We start from the raw sequence: 26,167 nt of genomic DNA on the forward strand, positions 1-26,167 counted from the left end.
ATTATTTTATTTATTTTAATTGTGTTTTTATAATCTTTTTCGTGAGATCATATTATTTTCTTGAAGATAAAATTAAAAGAATACTCCTATATATACCCCTCATATATTTGGTACAGATTTGGAGCACCTTCTTTAAGAACTATTTCGATACATTTGAGAGCTACTAAGACTTTGCATACTTGTTAAAGGTTGTTTAATATTTGCTTGGCATTAACCAAGATTTGTTTTGGCATAAGCCAAGTACTTGACGACACGGCAATGGTAGAGGAAAAAGCAAACCGTTTTTACTTTCGTAAATGCTAGAATTACTTCGCCAAATGAAGGTAAGGTTTTGATGGTTTAGAAATTGATGCTATATAATATAAAGCAATTAGAAATGGGATTTTCTATATTCGTATGCTAAATCAGAACCGATCTCTCACGTGCATCATTCGATTTCCAAATTAAATACCAATAAATCTCTATTTGAAATGTTTGAAAAGTTTAAATACATATTACTTGACCCATAGGCGTTGGACAACTCTATTGAAGGTTATTTAATCGGCTTTAGAAAGTCGCATAGAAATTCGCAAATTCGAAATGTTTGCCAAAAACATAAAAAAAAAAGGTGAAAACTATGTAAATCAAACATCTGCTTGGCACTATGTGTACGAGTGCCCCATTAGCATAAAATTGTGTGGCCATATTTGCATAGAGGGCACTAAAATTCAGAGCTGTTAAAAGGTTATCTGCTTAATGATATTGGTGTGGCAAGTGTGGCTTAAATTTATGTTTAATAAAATACAAAAATCAAATTTCAAATTATTTCCGATATTTTAAGATATATTCTTTCCCATGGAAAAACATTTGAATCTGATTACCAGTTTGAGGTGCTAAAAGACCTGGAATTTTGATACTAGTTTTGATCTACAGCTAGCTATAAAATATTTTTACATAATCTCTACTAGTTTGATGAATTAACATAGTCACATTAATTACTATATCAAAAGCCAGTGACCGTAAAATGCAGTTGCCACATACATAGATACATCTAGTTTTTTTCCGAAGTAAAGGTAAACTTTTCTCTGTAATTTAACTTTAAAATAATATTTATTAAACACCCCCTATCATGGTATTTTCAGGTCAATCCAATTGATGTGTAATATTTTAGGGGATTTAGCAATAGAGGAACCTTCAAAAGTACAACGAATTAATCCCTGGAATGTAGGGATATTTTTTGCTTTGCAGCTACTGGAAGTGTTCCATAAAATTTATGGGTAATATTTTTTGTGACTCTAAAGGGTGTCTGAAATTAGAAGCTCATCTAATTGAAGGTATAAAATGTATGGCGAATTTTTGTTACCCTCTGAAAATAATTATTTATAATTTACTATTATTATTTATTGTTCCGATTATTTTTTAACCTTCTGCATTGTGCAGATGGCCTCATTGCTTGCTTGCACCTCCCATAACAACCAACTGTTGCATATTTGCTTCTTAGGTGCTAAATACTGTGCTCCACGATACAGTGGCCTGTCGTCAGACAACCTACAAGTGATATTTTCTTCACTGCAAAAAAATAAACAAAAAAACTATTGGCGGCCTCGTAAAGATCATACGATGTATTGAATTATTTAAACTGCAATGTGTACTTGCAAATTGGCAAATATGTGTTCGACTTCTGGTTTTGAAGGGGCCCGCCCCTCTTTAGTGGGTCACAAAAATTCCACATAAAATGTACACTTTGAATTAAGTGAGTTATTAATTTGTGAACCGCTTTAGAGTTACAAAAAATATTCACCTTACATTTTATGAATCATTTCCTGGGGCTTCTGCTCTACAAATTCACAACAACAAAAATATTCCAACATTTTATGGATAAATTGGAGTTTCTTTTGAAGGTTCCTCTTGCGGCTCTTTCGGTAAATCCCCTTAAATGTTACCGTGCTAGTGGGTGAGAGGGTGTTGGAGATCTACATGATCTGTTGCATCGAGTGCCATTGAGCACGGCACAAATACTCTCCTCTCAGTGAAGTGAAATCTCGAGGAGAGCTCTCGTTGGGAGTGCTCCAACCGCAGCGATTGCCAATGCTGCTGTTATGGCCTGCTCCTAAGGTCATTTTTGTGTAATCTTTTGTTGTTGGGTGACTTCTTTTTTTTTTGGCCAATACTTGTGCGAATTTTATGGCTGAATTTTGATGGCTTAAATTTAAATATCTATAGACAGGCAATCGAGCGGGGTATCGCATAACACTCGAGTGGTTCGAGTGGTTCGATCGAGTCCCTTGCAATTCCCTCGGACTCTTTTTGGTGTTTTTACATTTTTATAATTTGTTTTTTAATTTTATTTTATTTATTAGCTAAAAAATCTCAACGGGAACTTTGCGTAACAACAAATAATCAACAACAATGAAGCGAGAGGGAGAGAGATGGAAGGCCGCTTGTTAATTTAACAAGCGATCGAAAAATCGATCCTCCCCTTCCTTCTCCTCCCGTGAATGGGCTGTGATGATCACTGATCAGCGATCAGCGATCAGCCTAGAAGCGGAAACGCTTGGCGGGCACATTGTACTGGTAGCCAGACGACTGCTGCTCCACGGGCGCGGAGTAGATGGGTCCTGGTGCGGGTGCGGAGTACTGGGGCTGGGGTGCGGGTGCGGGTGCGGAGTAGATGGGTCCAGGTGCGGGCGCAGAGTACTGTGGCTGTGGGGCGGGGATATCCTGCACGGGGGGCAGGTATTCGGGCGCGGGAGCTGGCGCCGAGTATTGTGGTGCGGGCTGAGTGTAGACTGGAGCTGGTGCTGGCGAGAACTGTGGTGCCGGGGCAGGAGCAGAGTACTGTGGCTGGGGAGCGGGGATGTCCTGAACAGGAGGCAGGTACTCAGGCTCGGGCGCCGGGGCAGAGTATTGTGGGGCAGGAGCAGAGTAGACTGGAGGTGGGGCAGGAGCCGAATACTGGGGCACGGGAGCTGGGATGTCCTGAACAGGAGGCAGATACTCCGAAGTTGGTGGAGGAGCCGAGTACTGGGGTGCAGGTGCTGGCGCAGAGTACTGTGGCGCGGGTGCCGAGTAAACTGGGGCAGGCGCTGGCGCAGAGTATTGTGGGGCAGGTGCAGAGTAAACTGGAGCAGGAGCTGGCGCAGAGTACTGTGGCTGGGGAGCGGGGATGTCCTGAACAGGAGGCAGATACTCCGAAGTTGGAGCAGGAGCCGAGTACTGAGGTGCAGAGTACTGTGGCGCGGGTGCCGAGTAAACTGGGGCAGGTGCTGGCGCAGAGTAAACACCGGAGCTGGGGCAGAGTAAACTGGACCCGGCGCCGATGGGATGTTGAACGATGGCGAGGGCTTGTTGTACGAGTATCCACTGCCACCACCACCACCACCGCCGCCCAGATTCAGATGGGAGACATCGGCCGCAACCACAGCGATGGCGCACACAGCAAACACGAAGAGTTTCTGGAAAGAAATTGGTTGATCAATTAGCAATCCGAGGCCCAGGTGATCTTGACCGACTCGATGTACTCCACTCACCATTGTTGTTGATTCGTTGGAACGGGGGGGAGTTGCCCAAAGTTCGTTGGATTTGTTGGGGTGTGGTGAAGCTTTGGCCAAGAGACACTGAAGCTGAATGATGACCCACTGCAGATGGGCTGCCACTTTTATACCAAAAAAACCAACTTCAGACTTGGCCCAAAGATGCGTCTCGGTTTCGGTTTCGGGCCAGCTGTTTGTTCGGGCTCTTCGTCTGTTTGGGGGTCTTGGTCTCGGTCTTCTTCGTCTTGCTTGTCAAAGAAGAGGCAGAAGAGGAAACAAAAATGTTATAAGCAGATGAGAGCGTTCGTTAACCCCCCAATGGGTGTGTAAATTTATTAATTTATAATTTATTTAAATTAATTTTTTATACCCGCACTCAAAAAAGAGTCAAGTGGTTTATTGTATTTGTGGTAAAAGTGGATGTGTGCAACGCAGAGAAGTGTTACAAGTGTATTTCAAAATATTAAAGATACAATAAAACGATAAAAAATGTGAATTTAAAAATTTTTTAAGTTCTACATAAATTATAAGCTCAACGAGGAGGAACGTGTGAGTCGCTTCTGGGGACGCGACTCTAATTATACCCGTACTCAGTCAGTATATAAATTTTTGCGATTATGATTTATGCGATATTTAAAAAAAATTTTAATTTTCATTTTTTAGAGTAAAGTAGAGTCGCGTTACAAGAAGCGACTCACACGTTCCTTCTCTTTCGTTTTTACCAATTTTGAAGATCATATGTAAAGTGGCGAAGTTGCATGGGGAGACATGTTCAACACTTTTCAGTTAAATAGCTTGTAAAATGATTAAAAATTTAAACATTTTTGTGATTTATAATTAAGTTTTATTTTTAAGTGTTTTGTGGAAAGGTCCTTAGTTTTTATTACACTCTGAAAACGTTTGTGCAAAAATTTAGAGTGTTGTAAACTCTATATATTGAACCTATTAGGTACACATCTTTATTAATGAATATAGTTAAAGTATTTTAATATAATATAATTTTATGTAAATTGTAAATGGTATGATGGTTCATTTGCATCTTGCATTAAATCTATATGCATTCAAAACGAAGTTATAAGTGCCCCGCAACTCCCCCTAAGGGTTAACAGTCGCACTCTCTCTCTCTCACTGTCTTTCGCTACCGGCTTGAGCGCATGCGCGCGCGTGCATGTGCGTGTGCGTGTGCGTGTGCGTAGAGGCAGTGGATGATCTGCCGCTCACCTGCCATCGCGTACCGCTATCCGGCTGGGGGTTTTGCAATGTCAATAGGGCAAGCCATGGACACGCCAACACTCATTTGCATGCCATGTGATGTGGGGGCAGAAGTGTGTACACAATCAATTTAAGGGCCGCACAAAAATTCAAATGTCAAAGGTTAACCTCTCTCTCTCGCTCTCCCTCTCTCTCCCTCTCTCTATTTAAACTCAGAGCAGACTTTTGGTTAGCGGAAATTTGTCTGCTTTAACTATTAGTCGGTGCTAATGGCCACAAACTACATGCTTGGACGCCGACGCCGCTTGTCCGCCGCTGGAGCTTGTCCAGCGAACAAAAAATAAAAAAACTCAAGGATGCCCGCTGGACTTACTATTTTTAATCTCAGTGAACTTGTAAGCTAATGAAACAGCTGCTTATGCTGCCTGCCCTGGCCGCCGGCAAACGGCCGTCATTTAATTAATTTGAATATGATTTAGGGTCGGCCACATGGTCGATGGGTCTGTGGGTCTGGCTCTGTGTTCGGTCCAGCCCTGTCTATGTAATAACTCCATGAAGACATCAAGACATCAAATGCAAACCAAACAACGTTTGTATGGCACTATTTTTTAATTGTTATTTTATTCGCAACATCAATTTTAATCATTTCGCTGTGGCACGCACTATTTTCACTTTTAGGCGGCAGTTTGTTTCTCCTTTTTTTTTTTTGATTGTGTGAACTTTTACTCAATCATGAGGTGGCAATTTTTGTATATGCCCTTAAAGAGGGTATTATGATTTTTGTAAGTTTCTGAATTCTGTGGAATACTATTTCTAGGCAATATAGTTTTAGTTTTCGGGAACCTTTTTTTTTAATGAAAGAAAATATAGCAAAATGATTTAAGAATTCTAGCAGATGAATTATAATAAGAAATAAGATATTCGATTCTATCAGATAAATTAAAATCAGAACAAAGATATACCAGAGATATGTACATACATATACTTACATATCTGATACGATAAATAATTTTAACTTCTTTTCTATGAAAGTCAAAGATTTATCGAAAACAGATGGACCAAAAAGTATTATGCGAATAATTATGAGTAGGATCCTTGCCTCATCATATCGTTTTCTTTTGGCAAAAACTAATGCCTATCCTGACTTGAATTATTTTTAAAAGCAATTAAATTAATTGACATTAAAAAAAATATATTTAAATTAATACATTTGACATCTCCATTTGCATTGTCTCATTAAAGCGGTCCAAAAAAAGGTGCAACTTTACTTCGTTTTCCCCTCGTTATTGTTTCCATGAATTTTGATTGTTTGACATATATATTTTGAATTGATTTTTCGTGCATTGATGCTGCTGCTGCTACTGTGACCTTCAGAGAGACGCCCCAGACATGACAGACAAAGTGTTTTCTTTCTTCTTTTGATTGTTTGATTGTTGTATAAACTGAACTAATCATGGCTGTTGATCTGCTCGCTTACATACACGTATTTGTTAATGTTTAATGCATTTATGCAGGGCAGACCAAGCATTTGAAAGCATATTTCACTTACAGCGAAATGAGTTCATGCGGATCGTTGTCGCGAATTTGCTTAGCCCACTTATGGGGCCATCCATCAGTCAGTTCGGAGGATGGAATCGGAATCGGATTGGCTGGGGTGTGTGACCAAAAAGGCAAACGCATAAAAAGAGGCAAATAAGCCAAACGGAGGCGTCGTCATCATCCGCTTTAAATGCTCTACGTCTAACAATTTAAACGTCACAAAAGCCCCCAAGAAAAGCAACAGCAAAATGGCTTGCATAAAAATGATTAGCTTTGGTCCAACTTAATTAACCAATTAGCTAACCATATTCAAAAACCTACAACAAATATGTTTAAGCCAATTTTAGTTTTAGTTTGTGTGTCTGTCTGTGCGCTCAGAATTATTAATAATATGCAATTTGCATTGAGGCGGGATTGCAGGCCATTCTCATTTACATATGCCACCAATTTATCATTCCAAATGTTGCCTAATAAATAATTTAGTAGCAATGCTGGCAAATCGGTCGTAAATGTGTTGCTAACTGATTTTAAAATGCGGCAAATCTATGCTTAGGCATGGCCCACTTGCAGACAAAAAAAGTTTGGAAAATAAAAGATTAATAATAATTTAATAATAAAAATAATAGTAATAATATACCTTAAATAACCAGTAATAATAGTCTGATAGAGTAGTCCCCGCCCTAAATTACTTTTTAGACGGTATCTTGGATACGGAGCAGAGATTCTGCAAGAGAAAATGAAGAGATTAGCAGCTGAATGCAGCAAGCAGGTGGGAAAGTGTTAGTGGGGCATGGGGAGCTCACTATATCCGATAGCTGCTATAGCTGGTGGGTCTCGTGGTGATGTCTGTTTTTTATTTTTCTAAATTTGAATTTTGTATTTTCCGCGCACTTTTAAATTTGCCAGCTGACAAAAGCAAGCGGCTGCAGCAAAAGGTGAACTAGTTAGTTCATGAACCACTCGAACTGACAACGCAAAAATGAGTCTGAGAGAAATTAATTTTTTCCCCGATATATTACGGTACATTTTGAAAAATGAGAAGGTTTCTGAGAGTATATTTGATCGACAAATCCGTAGTCATACTGGTGGCCAAGAAAAATGGTCCAGCCTGACTGTTTACGGTATATTTATATAGTTTTCGAGATCAAAATTGTCGTCAAAATCGAGCTCAAAGTGTATTTACGGTATATAAAGGTATATCTCAATCTATTTTTAATATATTTAAGTACTTTTCAAAATGACCGCTCATTTAGCGCACCCGATTCCGTTGCGTTTTTGAGTTTGCAATAGTTAGAGATACTAGAAAGTTGGAATTTCTCATTTTTGCGTCAAGAAGTGAGCTGCAATTGGATTTTTATAATTCCAATACCGTTTCTCCGCAATTGGGAAAAATCCCATACCGTTTTTCTGCAATTGGGAAAAGTACACATTCCCAACCAGAAAATAGAGACCATATTTTTGAGTTTGGCCAAAGGTTTCATTTTCAAATATCGGAATTTGAAACTTGCAATCTGCGGTCACACTGCCGCCACCCCCACCACAAAATTTTTTCCCTGACCCGATTCCGTTGCGTTTTTGAGTCGCAGGTAAACAAAATTTAAAAAAAATACGAAAGAAACGTCAAGTAAAAGAAAAATCCGGAAATATTAAAAATAATGTATGATAATGCCTTTTACATGGCACTGTGGATGAAAAATAGTGAAGTGTGTGTGAATTTCCCAACAAATAAAAACAACCGAAACGTTCAAGTTAAATTGTATTAAACAAAAAACCCATACCCATGCAGCCGCAAGGCCGCAAACAAAAGTGCAATGGAAATGTGGCAGAGGGCACAGGTTTTATTCCAATTGCATATGAAAATCCAAATCAAACCAAAATCGGGGCCGAAAGAAGAGTAACACAAATATAGCGAGTGACGGGCGCGCAATAAGATAAAATTGAAGGTTATTCTTTATTGTAAACAAAAAAGCAAGTGTTAAGCGGCAGAGTGAGACACACGCAAACACACACACACACAAACGGACACTCATAGAGCGACACGATAGAACGGGGCGCTGAAAAGAGAGCGCTGATGAGAGAAGAGCGCAGCTCTGGGCAGAGGAAGAAAGCAGCGCACAAAGCAAATGCTGAAAATGTCAATAAACTCTGCAAAAGGTGAGGAAAAACGCAACAAGAGCGGTGCTAGAGCGTGAGCGTGAGCGAGAGAGCTTGCTGTCGTGTCGTGTAAAATAAAACGCAAGCTGAGGGCAGAGCTGTGACCGCGGCAGAACAGCAACAGTGGCAGAATCGAAGAAAGCAAGCAAGTGCAAAAAGAGAAATGAACGTTTTGGTGGCCAAACTTTTTATTTGTATTAAATCTTCTACTGCTCAAAGAAACAAAAATCTACAATCTTCCGAAACAAAAAGTTGTTCAAATAAAGAATTACAAATCCAATGAACAGTCGTTGACTGACTCTCTCTCGCACTCTCGTGCCCGGAAATACTGCTAAAGAAAGTCGCTGCTCTCAGACCCACACACACACACACACCCAAAGAAAGCTGCTGCTGCGTGTGTGTGTGTAGGTTCTTATTGGGAATGGCGTGTGTGTGTGCAGAAAAAAACTGCAACTGCAACTTCAACAAGTTTTGCAAGGCCTCTCTTTCTCCCTCTCTCTCACTCGGCTCTCTCTCTCTTCGCGCACAGTGAAGCTGCAGTTTGTTTATTTTATTGTCCATTTGCTGCTCGTTCTTGTTCTACCTCCCCTCCCACCCATACCATACCAGTGTACCAGTGCGAGTGTGTAATTTACCGTTAATAATTCACAGGTGAAAAATCAAAGCTGCGACTGCAATTTTCTCGTGCAATAATTTCGGAAAATCCAACGGCAACACAAACGTGCAAACTGTGCAAAAATAAATAATCTACACAAATTTTCTACGTAAAAATATTTAATGAAAAATGTTTAGTGTTTAATCAAAAAAATGTGGTGCAAACAATAATCAATTTTATAGAAAACTAATCAAAAAGCGCCCTGGCCTTGGGGCCGACCCACAAAAACAACAAAAAGTCGTATCAACAACGGAAAATTGTTTAGGGAAAATATCCACCACGAAGAAGAATCTTTTAGACTGAACCAAAACGGACAATTGGAATATAATAATTAATAATTTTGAAAATGGTAAGTGGCAAGATAGTTGCTAATAAGTATATAAGTATTTCGATTAATCGACCACTTGCTTTTGCTGTCAAGTTGAATGTGCAGTTATTAGTTCAAACTTATCCGTTCTCTCTTCTCTTTTGGTATAATATCCAAGTACACTTTAAAGATAAGAGCCATATTAGACGTAGAGTAACAGAAAGTAGTAGCAGAAGCCGAACAGCCATGATCCATCTTTCATACTCTTGGCCCCTCTTCCTCTCTTTTTATTTCGTTTTCGATGCCCTTTTTATAAGTAACACACAAGCAGGACCTACCAACAGGGTAGCAAAAGACCGACTCTCTCTATTTACTTTGAATATCTTCCCCATACCATGCTGCATCGCTCTCTTATATGTATAGCTTGGGAGGGGAAATATATTCACCTGTTTAATATTACGCGTAATTTTAAATCAATATAAATTTCGCAATAAATAAAGACTGACTCTGTAGCCGATCTTTATGTGGCAGTTACGTATTTACGAAATCTATCTCAATCTGGATGAAATTTCCAGAGCAAAGCTACCATATTTCTCTCTCTGTTTCGCTCCATAATGCACCCACTTGAGGCGGCACTAATACCCCCCTGCACGGCACAAGAAAGACCTTTTCAAGCATCACAAAATCAAAACAATTTAATTAACGCCTCGATGTACTGTACACCAGCGAAGAGGAGTCGCGAGGAGTGCAAGACAGAGCGAGGGTGGAATGGAGTGGAGTGGAGTGGAGTGGAGTGGGAGGGTAAGGTGACTGAAGTTCGGCTCCGAGTGGCTGGACGCTACCCGGTAACCACTTCAATTCATAACCAGTGAAATGTAACGGCGCCGTTGGTCACTTGAACTACTTTCGTATATATAACTGGAAGGGGTAGGGGCAAGCCACCATTCCCTGGGGGCCTCTGTCCCTGGCTTTGGCTTTGGCTTTGGCTCTGGCTCCCAGTTTCGAACCGTTGGCGTCGTCTGACTCACTCATTTTGAAGCGAAGTGCAATTGCAGCCCCGAAAACCGAACCGTACCCGAAACCCACCGTAGGCCAACACCGGAAATTGTTTCTGAAAGAAAAAGCAGAGCAGATCACAGAGCGGTGATCAAAAGGGTAGGGGTATGTGGCAGAGCAGGGGCATTGCTGATTTTGGAGAGTACTGTGGGCCAATGCATACCTTTTGAACAATATTACCCAGGCACGTTTTGAACTCTACCACACACACACACACACACACACACAGACACACATTTCTTCTTCTTCTCTGTTTTTGCTGCTTTCGCGTGTAGCTTGACCCAGAAAAATCAAAGACTCGCCAAAGACTCTTTGGGGCAGCACCGTAGGTGTACAGCGATGACGATGACGATGAGGTTGAGGTTGAGGCTGAGAAAAGGCTGGAAGAGACTGCGACTGCGGACTGGAGCATGGTGGAGCGGTCGATCGGTGGATTGGTGGATCTGTCCGTCTGTCTCATAAACCATTTTAAATGTTGGAGGGGCTCATTATTATTTTGACTACGTCGGCTTGCGGTTTTTGTGTTTATTAGCTGTTCTTTTTGCGCGTTTTAGTACCCTGGAAATTTAAAGTTGTATAATCCAATCAATCCAGATCAACGAAATCAAAGAATGAAGGAAATTTTAAATGCTATCGGGGAATTTAGTAAATCTCACACAGCCCCTATTTTCGCTTGTGCATCTGTGGAAAAATAGTTGTATTATCCACACTTTTAAAAGTAATACGAATAACATTTAGTAGGTCTGTATATGTACGTATATGCTATTATCTAGCTGTCTACCGAAAATCAACTCGATTGGTGCAAGTAAAACAAGAAATAATTTTTATATTAATTTAATTTAATTCAATTCAATAATTTTGGATAATTTTAGGCTAGTGCTCGGCTGTTGAGTTTTTATTCGTTTACATTCTACACACACACACCTGAGTATAGGGTACTCCCATAGTCGAATCCCTTTATCTGTTCTGTCTGCTGTTGTTGCAGTTTTTCTCTCCGTATTTCTCCTTTTCATTTCGTAAACTGGGTTTATGTGCGGTGGTCTTTTACTTTTATCATCGACTGCTGCGACTCTTTTCTCCCTCTCTGCCTGTCTCTCTGGAGGAAGGTTAACCGCGAATTTTGTAAGTTGATTGGCTCTGGCGGTTGGCGGCTGGTGGCTGGTGGCTGGTGGCTGGGGCTGTCCATCCGCATCGTCTGCTGCTTGTTTATGTTCTTGAACTCCTTTTAAGTGTGTGTGCGGCCCCGAATGTTAATTTACAGCTTTTGTTGTCATAACTCCAGCTAAAGGCAGGTGTGATTGTGGGGCAGCGCAGGGGCGGCATGTGTGGGGGGGCAGAAGCCTGCTGCAGGAGCTGCTGCAACACCCAAATGGGGATGGGGGATTTTAATGTGGCGGTAATGGGGCAACTGTGGCGTGCAACAGATTTATGGTGAAAATGTATGCAAGTAAGAGTCGCGTTGCTGCAGAGGATAAGTATGATAAATCGATGAAGGAAGTATCGATTTTTAATCGATTAATGCATGTATTTTTCGACGTAAAGGGAGAGAAATATGCACAAGGAAATGGATAAATATGAGGAATCTATGGAGGGTATGTCCACCAAATAAATGTCCAGCTATGGAGTGTTCGATGAGTGCTGGTTTTATTCGGTTTATATACAGTTTTGGATGGATGTACTTGGAGTATAAAGATTATATTCTGTTTATTACACCTATCTTGGGTTTTATCTACGTATCCTTCCTGCTGCCTGTTGCATATTTATTTATTTGTGTAATCAAATCCTATCGCCTTCTGGTCTATTATTTATTTAGGTCTACTAGTACTACTATTAATATTAATTGTACCCATGTTCATGTGTGAACCGAGAAATTATCGATTTTTAATCGATTAATGGATGGATGGGGATAGATCTTTAGCGGAGGTATCAATTTTTAATCGATTAATTGAGTGATTGTGATTTATTGGTGATCTATCAATCAAAAATCAATGTATTGGATATCATAAAAGTTTTCTATGGCTATTTCGTACATTTTTTGGCCTCCTCCAATTACTCCAAGAGGACGTCCAGTGGTGATCATAATTGAAGTTTAGTCATATCTCATGTCGATCTTGAACTGCCACAATACAGAGGAAATCACATCATACATATTTTCCGCTGCTCAGTCGATGGCTTTTGGTTGCCAGCTGTTAACCGGTTCTCGGAATGGATGCCTTGAGGCGTAGTCGTAGCACACCCCCCCACTTACAAAAACATAAATTGTTACATGCCACCAACAACTACCTCACCTCACCTCACCTCACCCCACCCACTCCCTCTCTCGTCTCTCTTTGCGGCCTGTAACTCTGACTGTGACTTGGCTAATTAGCAGTTAACAATTGCAGCATTGACCTCCTCCTCCTCCTTCATAGTTGTTCCTTCTAGCCGAACATCAAGAATGCTTTGGCGCTTTGTTCTATTGTTTATGGGGCGAGAGAGATCAAAATAAAAGATACAATAAACATGGCAGCAGGTTTACCTTGTTGGTAACCTCAAAAGAAGAAGAACTTGGCTCTCTCTCTCTCTCTGTCTTTTTGTCTCTGTTAAGCTGGTTGATTTAGAGGGGGGGCTTGTGGAGTGTCTCTGAAGCTCTTTGAAAAGCGCAACATTGTTGCTTTTGCCATTTTGATGCCATTTTTTATGCACTTCCCGGAGAGATAGGGTACTTTGGGGCACGTGTGGCACGTTCTGAAAGTTAGATTTATATAAATTAATTATGGAAACTCTTTTAGAACTGTATTTCATTACAAAAATCTCTCTTATTTGGCCCTAAATAATTCTTTAACCTTTTTGAAGTTACCCAAAACCTGCAAGAGTATTTCTAAATTCGTTTTCCAGCTTTCCTTGCAGCTTTCCTGTATTGTTGGCTGCTGCAGTTCGCCCGTTGCCGTTGCCTTTTGGCCGTCTGTTGTTGTTTTTGCCATTTTGTTTGATTTTTCGCCAACTGCCAACTTTGCCAATTGCCATAACTGTGCTCTGGTGTGTAGCCCGTTGCCCCGACATTCGCTGGGTCTCTTTTGTTGCTGTTGTTGTTGTTGTTGTTGTTGTTGTTGTTGTTGTTGTCTATATATGTGTCTATATAAACATGATAGTTTTTGGCCAATTTCTTGGCATTTTTTCTTTCTGTTTTTTTGTTTTGTTTTTCTGTTGTGTGGCAGGGGCCATGGCATGGTGCAACAAAAAAAAATAAAAACATGTTGCCTAAATGTTGTTGCTGCTGCTGCAGTTGCAGTTGCAACCAACTATTGCTGTTGCAGTTGCAGTTTGTTTCTGCTGCTATTTGTTGCTGCTGCTGCTGCTGCTGTTGATGGTTGTGTAACAATTGGAAGCCTTTTTGTTCGACTGGAAATTGAACTTTGGTTTGGCAACAGAAATCCTCAATGGGGGGGTCCTACTGAAAGTATTTTATATTTGATATTTGGGAATAGGATCGGACTTACAACATATTTAGCTCACATTTGCAGACATTTTTTTATTGTTTATTGCACATTTTATTGTACTGAACAATACGTCGTTGATGCTTTGTAGAATAAAATATGAAAGAAATTTTAATGAATATTAATTTAGGAACTTTTCAGTATTAAATTATGGAAACAAAAAATTTTATAAAATACATTTTAAACTCTTGCAAAATGCAGACAATCCTTAGTTCAGATTGTTTAAAATCTTTCCATATGAGGGTGTGACCTCTAATACCAATACAACTCTTATTGACTTTTAAGTTAAATTAAGAAAGAAAGTTTACAACATTTTTAGCCACGATAAGACAAATTTTTGATGTATCAGTTTTTAATAATTAAGAGACCCAAAATGTCAAATATAGGCTCAGAGCTTGGAACCAAACTGAGTTGGAAATATTTGAAAATCTATAAAATTAAATTCAACATGTTTCGAAAGACTTTTCAGTATATAAAAAAGAGATTTTCTAGCAATGTGTGATATTTTACATACAGCTGCACATACGGAATGCGGAAACGACTTTCTGTCAAATGTTACAAATGCCGTTAAGCAGCAGCAGCCGCAGCAACATTGTATGTTATCCAACATATTCAGGCATTACTGTAAAGACAGCTTTAGCCCGGTGTATCAATGATAAGACAGCTTTGCATTGCCCGTGTATCACTGTTACGAACAGATAATTGACAACCCCACATCCACACACACACACACACACACACACACACACACACACACACACACACACAAGGAACCCCAAGCGGAGCCCCAAATTGCAGGCAGGCCACTGGAAACGTCATGCATGCGTCATACTCCACGTACTCTCGTGCTCGGCAAGTACTCTGTTTGAAGCGTCACTCAAACGAAACCCACAGAAAAAAAAAACAGAGCAAAAAAAAAAAGAGAGAACCAAAAACAAACCTGAAACAGGAAGAAACACGTTTCTTTTCGGCGGCTGCTCAGAGGCAGGACAGGACGCTGGCAGCAGGCAGCAGGGAGTGGTTGACGGGGGCAGAGAACATGAAGGGGAGCCAGAGTGAGCCAGAGGGGTTTGAGCAGAGCGGGTAGCGGGTAGCAGGGAGTGTATGGCGTGGAGTGGAACCAATCAACCAAACCACCAGCCCAAAGAGAGGACCAAAAAACCAAAGGCCAAAACCAAAGCAAAAATCCAAACTGGAGCCCAAAGTCTCCAGAGTCGCAGTCGGTTCAGGCTGATTCCCGATAGCTGGCGGCAATTTTCGAACGATTAGTCATCAGACGAACGAACGGGAGAAGAACGAAGAAGCAGATGAAGGAGAATCATAAATATCAGTAGTAGAAGAAGAAGAAGGTGCCAAAGAACAGGGCAGAAGAAGAAGGGAGAGTCACAATCACAATCACAGTCCACCAGTCGCAGTTCAATCTTTCCCCCCCTGGCGCCTTAGAGATCAATCGGCCCAGCCTCAGTTGTTGGCGAAGCATTAGAAAATGTTTCTAAAATTGTTTTTTTTAGGAATACCCTTGATTGGAAGGGTATATCGCATAAGGATAGATGAAGATGCTTGGAATCTGCAGGAACCCCTTGCACTCTCAAGACCATAAGAGCTTAAGGATCCCATTTTGGGATGTAGACTCCTCTCTGAGATCAATTTGGCATTATGAATCCTTGTGGCAATCAGAATTCGAAACATATGGAACTACATATCTTTTGGTAAACTTATTTACAAGTCTATTATCTACCTACATATCTATCGGAAAATCATCCTGAACGAGTAGTTTTTGTAGGCAGCATTAGAGTAAAAGTTTAATTTCACTTAAGCTTAATTTTCTTTGTGAGTATTTTTAGCACCTTTTCCATAAAAATAAATAATTTTCTACCCCAAAAAAAAGCCGCAAATAAATCCATTTAAATGAGTATTCCCATGGTTAAAATATCAGCTATAGTTCTTGCAATTCCCATAGGTTATTCTGCAAGCTCCTTTCAAGTTGTTCTTCACAGATGAAGCTGCAGCTGAAGCAAAAGTCTCAGCTGTAGCTGTATCCGAAACTAAAATTCCAGCCTAGACCTGGAGCTGAAACTGAAGCTGTGTATCGTGTATCTCGAATCGGAGACCATGAGCAAGCCTTGCAAAGCATTTTGGTGTGGTGTGTTGTGTTGTGTGTCTGGAGTTGGAGTTTTTGGTGGCCCATGCCATGCCGCCAATCAATTTTTATCGTTTTGCCTTAATTTGATGAGATTTTTATCGGCTTTTTGCTTGTGCTCTGCATCTTCGTGTTCTCTCTCTTATTCATCATCAAAGTTATTCTTTTCATTCTTTGCATAAATTAAATTGGCTAATGGTCATAAATTTCGATAGCCCGTCCCTCAGCCCACCCTTGCTTGTCTGAGAGCGTCTGAGAGCTCATTTAAACGTGGCTTTTTGGTGGATTTATTAGCTGACCTTCAGTGTTGTATAAATAAATAAAACAACAAAACACGAAAATACATCATTGGTGGGGTTCTTTGAGCTTTTCTGGTTTTCTGGTTAATTGACGGAGTGACTGACACAAGGGCCGTAGCTGTTGATGGCTGCTTCCAAAACGTAATTCACTCGAGTAATTAATTGCGGTGGCGGGGGGTGTGCTGTGCTGTGCTGTGTGCGATGACTAGTGTTGATAGGCTGTTGATCGTTGATTGGAAGTGGGTTTATTAAACGATTTTCGATTGGTTAAGGGGCATGCAAATTCTTACAGAATTCTTGAGTTTAAGTAAGAATTGGGGAATATATTTTGCAACTATGCAGCAGCCTCACAGAGCGCTACAAAGAGCGCTATCAGAAGTACATACATATGTATATGTATATACATATATTTTAAATTAAAATAATTCTTGAACTATTATTGCAGAGCTTTTGATTGCTTCTATATTGTATATATATTTTTGGAGAAAATCAAAAACGCTTGTAGATTAGATATTTCCCTACTTTATTTATCTATCACGAGTATTCCTTCAATAAAATGACAAAAAAAAACACTTCATGAACCAATTCAATAAGTAAAGTAACTACATCCAGAAACATTTACACATTAATGCCACAATTAATGCCCCCCAATACATCAGCATTTTCAAACCAAATGTTCCTAATCACTCAATATACATAGGAACACCCGGCAAGACACGGAACAGGTTGACAACGCCCGATTATTTATTACCTAAAGCCATTCAAATCTCTCCCATTCAACGCAAACATCTCCATTGGCTATATAATTTCAGCAAAAAGCGTAAACACGAAAGAAATAAGATACAGAATTTGTGTATATAAAAGAAATTAGCACATTTCAAACAGGAAATACACTCAAGAAGCGCACACAAAAATTAAATAAATAATAAAAATCAAAGAGCGATTCTCCCCGCCCGTTCTGCGGCGCACTCGTAATGCCTCCCTTCCGCCTTCTCTCTATAGAAAGTCAAGCAACGACCTTGAGATGTCGTTGTATATAGCATAGAATTTTCTCTGTGTTCGTGTGAGTGTGTGTGTGCCTGCTCGGCCACGTTTTGGGCCCAATGAATCATTATATTCTGTTGTGCTGTGCTTCAGTCTCTAAAAGTATCTGCCATAATGTAATGGATATTCCGCATGATTTATCTATCGCTTCTGTCGGTTTTGGAATCTGTATTGTTAGCCAGAGTGTCTCGTGATTTGTGGACTGTGTCTGGGCGGGCAATGTTTTGAAGCATATTCGTCTGCCGGCAAATCGAGCAAAATATTTTGAGAGATAAGTCAACAAAATTATGCGATAAACACCTGTTATACGGGTTAGGAATGTTGTTGCGCCCGAACCCTAATAATTTCGAGTTCTACTTATTTTGATAGTGATTTTTTATGACAGATCATAAAAAGGGAAATGCAGAAAATGAGCAAATAAAAAACTACGGCGAAACTAATCAACAAAAAAATGGGGAGATAAACAGACAAAATTCTCTTGAAACTAATCATAAAAATCGAGCAGATAAACAGAGAAAAATCTCTTGAAGAACAGGGAGAACTGAATTTAACTATTCCTTAGAGCTTAGACACAGATTATAGTACATATTTTGGGGTCCTACTTTATAAGAATTTATTCTACAGAGTCTCATAGATGTCTAGACATAAGCAACTCATATAAATATATTTATTTTAGTAGCAAAAAGACACCCCTGATCACCCTTTAGGAGCTATCTGTAATTTATCTATTATAAAAGTCAATAAAACTTCATTATAAAACTTTGTGCCCGATTTTAATCAGCAACAGCAACAGCCACTGCTTTGACTGGCAAAGTAAATCACTTCAATTAGCCACTGCTTAAACTTATAGTCATATTCATTTAGCTCTGACCTCCAGACCTCATACGAACGAAAAACGACTCGTTTATGCTCGTACACAATGAAGATCAAAACAAACCGCTCAACAAAATCAAAAAAAAAAAACAGGCTTGTCGTGCTCGTGCTCCTTTATGCGCATTTGTGGAGGAGCTCTACTGCGGGGCTCGGGCTCTAAAAGCGCCTGAATAAGACATAAATCCTTGAAATTATGTACGAAACGCTCCTTTGAGCGGCTCTCTCTCTGGCCTCTTCCTTCTGTCTCTGTCTGTGGTTGTGTCTGTGTCTGTGTCTCCCAGTCGTCCCAGTTCGTACCTGTCGTTCGTTCCTCCCCGTGTGCGCGCTGTTGAGTTTTCGCGCGTTGCCACACTTTTGTGCCCTTTTTTTTATGGCATTGTCTGTCTGGTAGGTATGGTGGTGCTCCCACTCTGCAGCCCCCCTGGCACTCGAGTATTCTCTGCTACCCATGAACTGGATTTGTTTTGATTAAAGGCGAGGAGAGCCTTACGACGATTCTCTTCTCTGTGTGTTCGTTTCGTCTTTCCTGCGTGCCCTGCTCTCTGCCCTGTTCTGTGTCCGTCTGGCGATGCCTTTTGTTGGCGAATCTTTAATGTGATGGAGTGGTCGCCCGTTTTGAAGGACATTCGTTTAATTTAGGACCTGAGAAAACATATATTTTGAAGCGTTGCTTATTATGGCGTCTCATCGAGTTGTATGTGTACCTACATTTATTTCTGGCTTGGGATATGTTTTCACTTAAGTGGCGCAGAGTCGTCGTTGAACGGGGGGCTTGGAAATGTTTAAAGAACCGCCTAGGGAACAACTAGATCCCAGGGTCTACGAGAGTTAGAGCTATCAAAGGAGTCATAAAGATCGCTGTGACTATTACGAATATTATGATAATTTTTTAAATTTTCTATTCAAAACCGCTCTGGTAGCTACAATTCTCAAGATATTATGCTGAATCTCCGCATATTTGTAGTCTCAGCTATTATCGGTCAGTTCTGTAAAAATAATTCAAATCGGATAATTATTACAGCTAGAATAATCTTTCCTTCAATCGAAAAGCAACCACCTGTGCAACTCTGCCCTGCCAACAGAGTTGTCAAACTCTGTCAAGCAGGCAGCGCCAGCGGGTGACAATGACAATTGACAGGCGCAATTTATAAAGAAAAGAAAAAAGAGTGTAAAGAGAGGGGGCAAGGAGTGGAAGAAGTAAGGGAAGAACTGAAGGAAGAGATGGTAAGAGTGGAGAATGGATGTTTGGATGTGGATGTGGATGTGGATGCCATGCCCCGGAGGTTGTAGAACTCCAGAAAAGAACGAACGGGCCAACGACAACAAAAGACAATAAAAATCAGCTCAAAGAACGAAAGAGATCATTGGACACATTTGCGGGACGGACGGACGGACGGACAGAGGCAGCAAAGACATAAAGAAGAACTAAACTTAAAACACAGTGGAAAGAGAAGAGAATAGCGGTGGGTAGCGGAGGGAAACACACACACAAAGAGCAATATATGAGCAAAGTTGAGGCCCAGAAAGAGACAGAGAGAGAGAGAGGAGCAAACAAAAGAAAGGCCAAAGACGTTCAAACATTGGCAGAACTAAAGTAGAAGAAGAAGTAGCAGGAGCAGCAGCATAAGAAGAAGAAGCAGAAGACGAACCAGCAGCCGGAGACACGACAAAGACTTGTTGCCAAGTCGTAAAAAAAAAACAAGAAGAGACGACGGTTCGATTTGGGTTGTCGAAGCGATTGATACCCTTTGCTGATCCATAGTTAGCAGCGAGTAATTAGAAACTAACAAATAGTTACACCATTAATTAACTCCTTCCATTGATGGCGGCCAAAGACATTTTTATCTTCTATGATTTGTACTTTGGTGCTGATATTTTTGCTTTCTTCCTACTGCTGTACGCATCAGACCCTTCCATCTTACACTTGCTGCGGGGTATTAAAAGACCAAGCAAATAAAGAGGAAACTACAAAAGAGAAATTCAAGAGAGAGCGAGTGTGAGAGGGAGAGCAAGCCAGCATAAAGAACACCAGCAGCAGCAGCAGCAGCAACAATAAAAAGTAACACGTCATGCTGACTGGCTTTTCTTACCTCCGCTCTTCACGCACCTCTCTCCACAACACACCTTCCTCCACCCCTCTCTCTCTCTCACTCTTCACCACCAACACACCTACATATGTATGCTACGTCTGCATGGCACTCCCGCTGCTGCTCCTGCTGCTGCTGATGTTGCTGCTGCTGCTGCTGCTTGTTCTTCTCCTTCTGGTGTGTGGCCAATGCCAAGAACAAGTTGTAAAATGAGGCGGCAGCAACAGTCCACGACGACCACGACGAAGAAGTATGAGAAAGCAGAGGAGCCGAAGAACGAGCCAAAGCCAAAGAGAGAGCGCGACAGAGACAGAGACATAGCAAGCGAGCGAGACAGTCGCAGAAGAGGTCATTGGCGGCCATTGACTTTGTCTCGCTGATGACCTTGCCCGAAAAATGTAATAGTAAAGTGGAAGAAAAAGAGGGGCAGCTGGAAATGCACGCGCAGCGAGTGCAAACGTGAGAGAGAGGGAGAGCAGAGATGGAGAGCGTTGGGCAGGAGAGATGCACACGACAGCAGAAGAAGAAGCAGAGCATTGCAGAAGGAGTAGTAGAAGAGGAAGGGGAACTGTGCGCCGCCATGCAGCTGTTGACAAAGTGAGAGACCAGCGCATCCCATTCCATCCCATCCCATCCATTCCCAAAGAGACCTTACCATATGCAAGTGCAAGCAAGAGAGGGAGACAGTGAGTGTCGTAGTACAGCAAATAGGTAAAGAGAGTGTAGTGGAGGGGGGTGGGCTACGGGAGGAAGAGAGGTACATTTGGGCACAGGGCCAAGGCAAATCGAGCAACGGCACTTAGTTCTGTGTATTGAAATTAACAGTATTTTGTGTGGACATAGAGAGTTGTGCTGCTGATGCTGCTTCTCTCTTTGTCTATTGATTTGGATTTTATTTCATTTGGATCGCTTTGGGAGGCTTCAATTTTATAAAGGGAATTCGGGCTCTTTGGGATGCCTTTTACCTCGGGGTTTTTCTCTCTCTTTCGATTGAAATTGTAAATGCTATAGCACTCAGCAAGATAAAAAGATATAAAATCTTCATTTTTAGGACCCCAAATACATATTCAATCCCTTGATTTTCCTCATACAACAACTTCTTTGATCTTAAAATCGTCTCTAAAATCTCACACACCCAAAAATCATTTATATGTGAACCAAAAGAACTATCCAAGTGACCAATTCTTTGTAAATTATTCGCAAAAATTACTTGAATGCCTTGCCTTGGCTTGCGGCTAGCTCGCTTTGCTTCGGTGTTCGGATCAGTTGCAATCCGAGGCAATCGTGCCAGTTTATCGATTACACAATAACACTTAATAAATTGCAACCTGCCAAAAACAGTTTGATCAACTCCAAGCCAAAGCCATACCAAAATCGAAACGAACCCAAAACCCAATAGCCAGCCTCATCTAACTTGGCCAAAAGCCGAATGCCAACACGCATGCAACCAAATTGCAGTTAACACACAACAGCAACAGCAACAAAAACCAGCAATAGCAACAGCAACAGCAACACCGCCACTCAGCTGCATTCGATCGGCAACAACCTTGTCCCAAAACAACTTGCCAGAGTATTTTTGTGGGTTTATTTTGTTTTGTTTTGTACTAATACTCTGGCAGAGGGTATTATGATTGGCAGAAGATATTTGCAATGCATGGAAGGTGGTAAATATATCATATATATATATTTATTTTGTTTCTTTCGATATATGTACGTCTCTTAATTCAAAACTTAGCTCAGAGTTGTTCTCTCTGCTGCAGAAAATAATTAAGTCCGTACCATGATAATCTTCACTATATAATAAAGTTAGCATAGCAACCATCGCTCGTATAACTATTCTAATGTGAGAAAAATCTTTATGTGTTTATAGAAAATTCAACCCAATTATAGAAAATAAAATGCTGGTTTATTCATAGATTTTGCAGCTCAGGGAAATTTAATCAATATTTAATACCTATTTCTTATAGCTATTGCGAGTAAAACTGCTGAAAAAAATAGGTCTTTGTAAGGAAAACTTTTCCATTACTTAAGATGAATCTACCAAAATTCCACACTCTCTAAATTCATGTGTGTTGGTTGACAAATCAACCAAATTTAAGCATTGAACTATCAAGTTCTAAGGGCATTCCAAAAGCGAATAGACCCCTGCAGCTAGCCTTCTTTTCATGTTTAAAGCGTGCAGTATTTTTTTTTAAGTTTGCAGTTTTTATTATATTTTTTTTGTTGCTGTTTATTCTCCACTTTTTTGTTTGTTAGCCAAGCATCGCCAGGCCGTATACTTGTATTTTGCACGTACGCGTCGCCGCGAGTTGGCTTTTGATATTAATTAAACGCACGCAGAGTCGAAGTAGCAGTCACAGTCAGAGGCAGAGTCCAAGTCGGAGGCGGAGGCAGTGGCAGAGACAGAGGCAGTGCCCAGAGGCAACAACGAGACCTGCATTATGCCCACCCAGCAGCAGCAGCAGCAGCCGGAGCTCTGCTGAAACGAGTTCCAGGAGAACAAGAAAAGCCAAAAACGAACAAAAAAGAGTGGCAACAAAAAATAAAATACTAAAAGCGAGTCCAACTTGGAGTCCGGGGGCTTAGAAAAAGTAAAAGAAGTCAATGTGCGAGACGTTTTCCAGTGCGTTGCATCGATGGTGGGCGGCTGTATGGAGGTGCTAGTGCCCCAGAGATTACACTGGGAGAACGATTTGGGAGGTAGATTCTAGATGGAAGAAATGTCTGAAAGATTTACAGATGATTTTTTAATTTACGCAGCAACAGGAGGTTATTCGTTCCAATGCCAGTACAAAGTAAATGATAATTATCATCTGTATTCCAGTGTTCTCTAAGGTCTCTCTGTATCCCGAAGTTACTCTTTTTTTGCCTCGAATATCTTCATATTTATTTTGCCCAGTGCCATTCTGTAACCTGCTGCTTGGGGACTGGCTCTCTCTGGTCAATCGAGCAACCTGCTCCTGAACTGCTCCTCTGGTCTCAGGGGCCTGCCTGCTGCTTTGCATGCGCCGCTGAGCAGCGAAGCCTCCCAGAGGAGCTACCAACATTTTAATGACTCTGTTTAAGGGGGCCTACTCTTCAGGCCTTCTTTTTCCTGCTGCTGGTGCTGCCTTTTTTTTTTTTTGATGCGTGGCAAATGGCAGGCAAAGTGCATTGCAAGTACACTGAGAAAAAACACTAAAGAAGATAGTAAAATAAATGAACTAAAAATTGAAATTGTATTGCAGTTTTGGGAGATTTATTGTAGATTATAAAGCGAAATTTTAGTCTACGAGGAAACGATTCATGATTTTAAGACAGAAACAAATCCTAAGAAAATCAAGAAAATATGCCGAAATAATTTTAAATATCTTTATTTCAAATTGTAGATTTAATTTAGAGTTAAAAGTTCTTCGTTCCTTTTTAAAGATCTTTCTTTGGTCTACAAATTATATTAAAAAACTGGTTACTGTCCATGGGATTTTCCCTTAGTGTAGATCCTCTCTGATCATCAGACCAAATCGGTGTCCAGAGCCACAGCTCGAGATTTCTCGTCATGGGAAAGTCTCAACATAAAAATTAACTATTTTTCTATGATGCTGCCGTTTTTTTTTTTGCACATTTTTGTATGATAATTGCAAAAAAAAAACTGTCTTGTGAGATTTCAAACTTGTTTGCAATCCGCCATATAAATTATTCATTTTTTGTATATTTTATATTAATTAAATTAAAACCCTCTGCCATTAGTTTTTGGCCAAAATGTGTTTAAATTAAAACCAGTTTTTTTTATATCGAAACACTCCGTGATTTACGATCGTAAATAGTACTCAGATATTGCTAGGCAACACAGGAGAAGAAGGTGAATGGTGTGCGGACAAATATCTGTTGATCCGGGCGTTAAATTTTCTTATTTGTATGTATTATATAAAACCCCCAATCGTTTGTACTTTTATTTAGAACAAAAATATACAATGCAAACGACCTTGGGGCGGCAATCGCCGGGAACAGCTGGAAACAAGTTAAAAAGAAAGGAAAAAAAAACCAAAACAAATTTTTATAAATAAACTTTTGTGAGATGTCTGGTATTTCGTTCCCACTCTCTCGCCCGTGGCCGATCCTCTTACATTTCATGTGTGTGTTATCTTTTGTTGATTTTGATAGTGCGGCAATCGGAACTCCGACGATGGGTTGAAGGCCCCGCGAACCTGATAAACCCACAACAAAATGATGACATACAGAAGGAGGGGGAATTATGGGAGGAAAAGAAAAGGAAATATCAAAGGGCTACCCAGAGAGAAAGCGGGGATTCATTGGAGCTAAAAAGACAAGGAAACATTGGAGGGCAATGGGTGGAATCATTGGAGAAAAAGAAGTGGAATCATTGGTAGAAAAAAGAAGGCATCATCAGAAGGCGATGCCAAAGTTCTGCACATGAAAAAACCGTCAGGGAGTGTCGCTAACCATTAAAAATGCAAAAAGCAACTTAAAAAAGCGTAAAAAAAAAATTAAAAAAGAATAAAAAAAATGTGCGCAAGCGTAACATTTCCTGTTTGTCGAACGGTAAACCCATAATTGTTATGCAGACGACAACTGAAGACTTGAAGGCCCGAAGACTGTGGCTTGCAACGCCCCGAAAATGTTGTCTGGAAGGTGGATCGGTGGTCGGAGCCAGGCTGTGGGGCCATGCAGTTGGCTGCAGTTTTGCAGTCGCACAGCACAGTCCATGGAGTGTGTCTGGGTCGTTAGATTGGTTAGATTGCTGGCTTTGGTGGCTCTGCTGCACTGCAACACACACACGACACTCGACACACGGCTTGCGAGAGACGTTGACAAAGTTGTCTTCTGGTTTTGCTGCCTTGCCTGAGGACTGTGCGACAAAACTTGTTCGTTTTATTTGGTTTTAGTTTTGCTGTGCAAATGCACTGCGAGAATAAGCGAACCCCTTGCTTCTACCCCTTAGAATTAGAATTGATTAGGAAAATATGTATGTCGAGGAATTCAAGTTAAAATATTTAATTGTTAAGGTACTTGTGAGTGTACAGAATTCTCATCTCAATTAAATTAAATTATGCCTAAGAGAGTAGCAATTCTCAATGGATATATCTTCATCCTTCAACCTCATTCTGGACTTATTTTATTCTTATTCTATTCAACATTCAACGTGTTACTGGCATCTTTGGTTGCATCTCAGTTGAAAGGCCATCAACTTCTTATACTTCCACATTCTTGAATAAAAGATGCTCCTGTGTTGGATCGTGTTTCATGCAACGTTTACACGTGACTGCCAATCACTTTAAAGGCAGTCGAATTCTGCTTAAAATTAGTTTTTCCAGTGCACTTCTTGTACCGGTTTTCCCTCATTCTGTGTTGTTGCTGCGAAAACGAACGAAGCGGTGGCCATATCGATGCTCAATGCTCGATGCCCAGACAAGAGACGAGACCTGACGACGCACCTGTTGAAAATCAAGTTCTTTCAAATGTCTGCGCATATGTATGTATGTATATATGTATATGTATATATGTATTGTAGAAATATGTATGTATTATTTTTTATAATTTATAATTTTCCATAGCTTAAATGGCCGCAAATGGCATTAGGAGGAAACTCTAACCTGGCCATTCAATCGCCTGACAACGACCACGCAGTTTTCAATGCCCGGGTCTTTATGGGATAATGTCATATGTGCGCTGTTGTGTGTGAATAGAATATATTGAGAAATATATGCAGGTACAGTAAGTTTCATAAATGAAAAATAGTAGTAAATAATTTGTATTTCAAAGGTTGAGTGACGTGGTTTTTATGCCTTTACTTGAGTAGTTACGATTCTTCCTTA

General features: G+C 40.5%; 2 protein-coding genes across 3 annotated transcripts in view; one reads left to right on the forward strand and one right to left on the reverse strand.

The window, feature by feature from the left end:
* Window positions 1-2,340: 2,340 nt before the first annotated feature.
* Window positions 2,341-3,596, reverse strand: LOC111076512 (proline-rich extensin-like protein EPR1). The gene is given in 3 exon segments (XM_022370329.2): window positions 2,341-3,263; window positions 3,266-3,434; window positions 3,510-3,596. Coding segments are annotated over 3 exon segments (918 nt in total). The 5' UTR covers window positions 3,513-3,596; the 3' UTR covers window positions 2,341-2,517.
* Window positions 3,597-7,809: 4,213 nt separating this feature from the next.
* LOC111076513 (nuclear hormone receptor FTZ-F1 beta) overlaps window positions 7,810-26,167 on the forward strand; it is a 29,219-nt gene continuing 10,861 nt past the window's right edge. The window contains exons 1-2 of one of the 2 annotated variants that reach the window (XM_022370332.2): window positions 7,810-7,849; window positions 9,069-9,421. The gene's annotated coding sequence lies outside the window, so the exon portion shown is untranslated. Of the gene's footprint in view, window positions 8,418-9,068; window positions 9,422-26,167 lie in introns of both variants that reach the window. The other variant, XM_022370330.2, reaches the window with a different exon arrangement.

This window comes from Drosophila obscura, unplaced genomic scaffold (genome assembly GCF_018151105.1).
Source record: "Drosophila obscura isolate BZ-5 IFL unplaced genomic scaffold, ASM1815110v1 contig_179, whole genome shotgun sequence".
Classification (NCBI taxonomy): domain Eukaryota; kingdom Metazoa; phylum Arthropoda; class Insecta; order Diptera; family Drosophilidae; genus Drosophila; species Drosophila obscura.